This window comes from Pygoscelis adeliae, unplaced genomic scaffold (assembly GCF_000699105.1).
Source record: "Pygoscelis adeliae isolate BGI_AS28 unplaced genomic scaffold, ASM69910v1 Scaffold101, whole genome shotgun sequence".
Taxonomy (NCBI): Eukaryota; Metazoa; Chordata; class Aves; order Sphenisciformes; family Spheniscidae; genus Pygoscelis; species Pygoscelis adeliae.
The window spans coordinates 8,738,590-8,740,248 of record NW_008824238.1 but is presented as its reverse complement, the minus strand read 5'-3'; the positions used below and the strand labels follow the sequence as shown (position 1 = coordinate 8,740,248).

The 1,659-nt window shown below is 43.1% G+C and overlaps 1 protein-coding gene across 1 annotated transcript in view; it reads left to right on the top strand.

Annotated features, from left to right (window-relative positions):
- Window positions 1–4: 4 nt before the first annotated feature.
- The window catches only part of ADHFE1 (alcohol dehydrogenase, iron containing, 1), a gene marked incomplete at its 5' end in the record, with an annotated part of 17,731 nt that continues 16,076 nt past the window's right edge, over window positions 5–1,659 (top strand). The window contains 2 exons of the mRNA XM_009335087.1: window positions 5–87; window positions 210–247. Coding sequence (XP_009333362.1) covers window positions 5–87; window positions 210–247 — 121 coding nt within the window. The remainder of the gene's footprint in view (window positions 88–209; window positions 248–1,659) is intronic.

Genomic DNA, 1,659 nt, shown 5'->3' with positions numbered 1-1,659 from the left:
CCACCTTGCCGGCCTGCCGCTCCCCTGGGCCCCGGGGGTGGGCCAGGCCTCCTCCACCCCCAGGCTCCGCTGGCAGGCCTCTTTGGGGTAGGGCGCGATGAAGGGGTACATACAGGAGACTTTTAGGCAAGAACAGATCCGTTTTTCTGCTTTAGTTTTTCCTTTTAACCATACCTCTTTTTTTTTTTTTTTTTTTACCTTTTAACTAGATGTCGGTGCCCGAGTCATTGCCACACTTATTCCCAAGGTAAGACTTAAATTGTGTCTCCAGAATAATTCTGTAGGAGACCATGGCCCTGTAGAGCCGTACGTATCGGTGTAACCTGGGCAGAGGGTGCAGGTAATGAATGGGTAGGAAAGAGAACAGTTTAAAGGGTAAGGTAGGCAGTCTGTTATTTTGCAACTGTACAGTGATAGTGGTTATTGCTGGAGAGATTCACTGTTTCCACATAAGCCACAACTAATGCATCCTGTCCCTCCCTCCCCTTACCATGAGACAAGCTGATAAGAAATTTGCTCTGGCTGCTACTACTGCTGTCATCACCTGAGCCATCTCAACTTCAGATGTGCTTTTGAGGGGAAAAACACGCATCTGTTACATTAGAAAAGAAACAGGAAGCGATATGGATGAAAAGGAGTTATTCACAAAGGTCTGCTTTGGCTTGGGGAATGTAATCTCCGTAGGCTTTTTATACAGTCAGTCCCGAGAACACAGCTCACTTAGGCCAGGGTTGTGGAGTAAGAGGAGAGCTACGCCGAGTGAGCAAGTCACTCTGGGAGGAATTTCTGTTTGTATTGACTGTAGGGAGGCTATGGGAATAGCTATCTGTGTGCTGGTCAATCTCCAGATCAAATAAAAATTAGTATTTTGGGTCATAATTTCAGCAATGTGTAATTCTCAGTGGTTTGGTTTCACGTGTTTTACTTAAGACACTTTTTAAAGAATTACCATTTTACATATGGAAAAGCTATATATATGTTCAGATATTTGTTTTGCCCGAGACCATTATACAGCAAGACAATAACGCAGCTGAGAAATAGAATCTCATTCTTCTGCTTGTCTGCTTGATGACCTGCTCAGTCAATTCAAACTAAGTCCTTGCTAAATAGAAGTCTTAGTTAGGAACCCCCTCTGTAAGTTTTAGGCAGCAATTGAGTCTATAATGTAGCAAGATGGTGTCAGTTCAGTAAGTGTCTAAATAGTGGGAATTGATTTAACAGTGACTGTAGCAGGAAAAAAATGTTCATTGTGTTTCTTGGCAGTGTTCGAGGAAATAGTGCAATTTTTGAACTCAGTAAAATCCTTCCTGAAAGTTAAGTATGGCTCAAGAATATAACAGCAGGGCATCTATTACACTATCGGAAAGCAAGAGCGTAAATGGCTTGGACGTGTTCTTAGCCTGTCAAATTAATGACTGAGAGTACAGCAGATTCAAACTCCAGGAGAGGTCAAACACATACAGCCTGGCAAGAGATGGCAATGAAAGAGCTGATAGCAGCTGGCCTGGGCTTGAATAGAAAGTGCATAAAGGACTTTAATATATCTATCTGTTACTGTTGTGGGTCAGTGCTTCAGTGCACCCCAGAGTGTCTGTAAGACTCATTATCATGGCTTCACTCATTGGATCTGAATCCAAATCGCGTATTTTCAATTAGCAG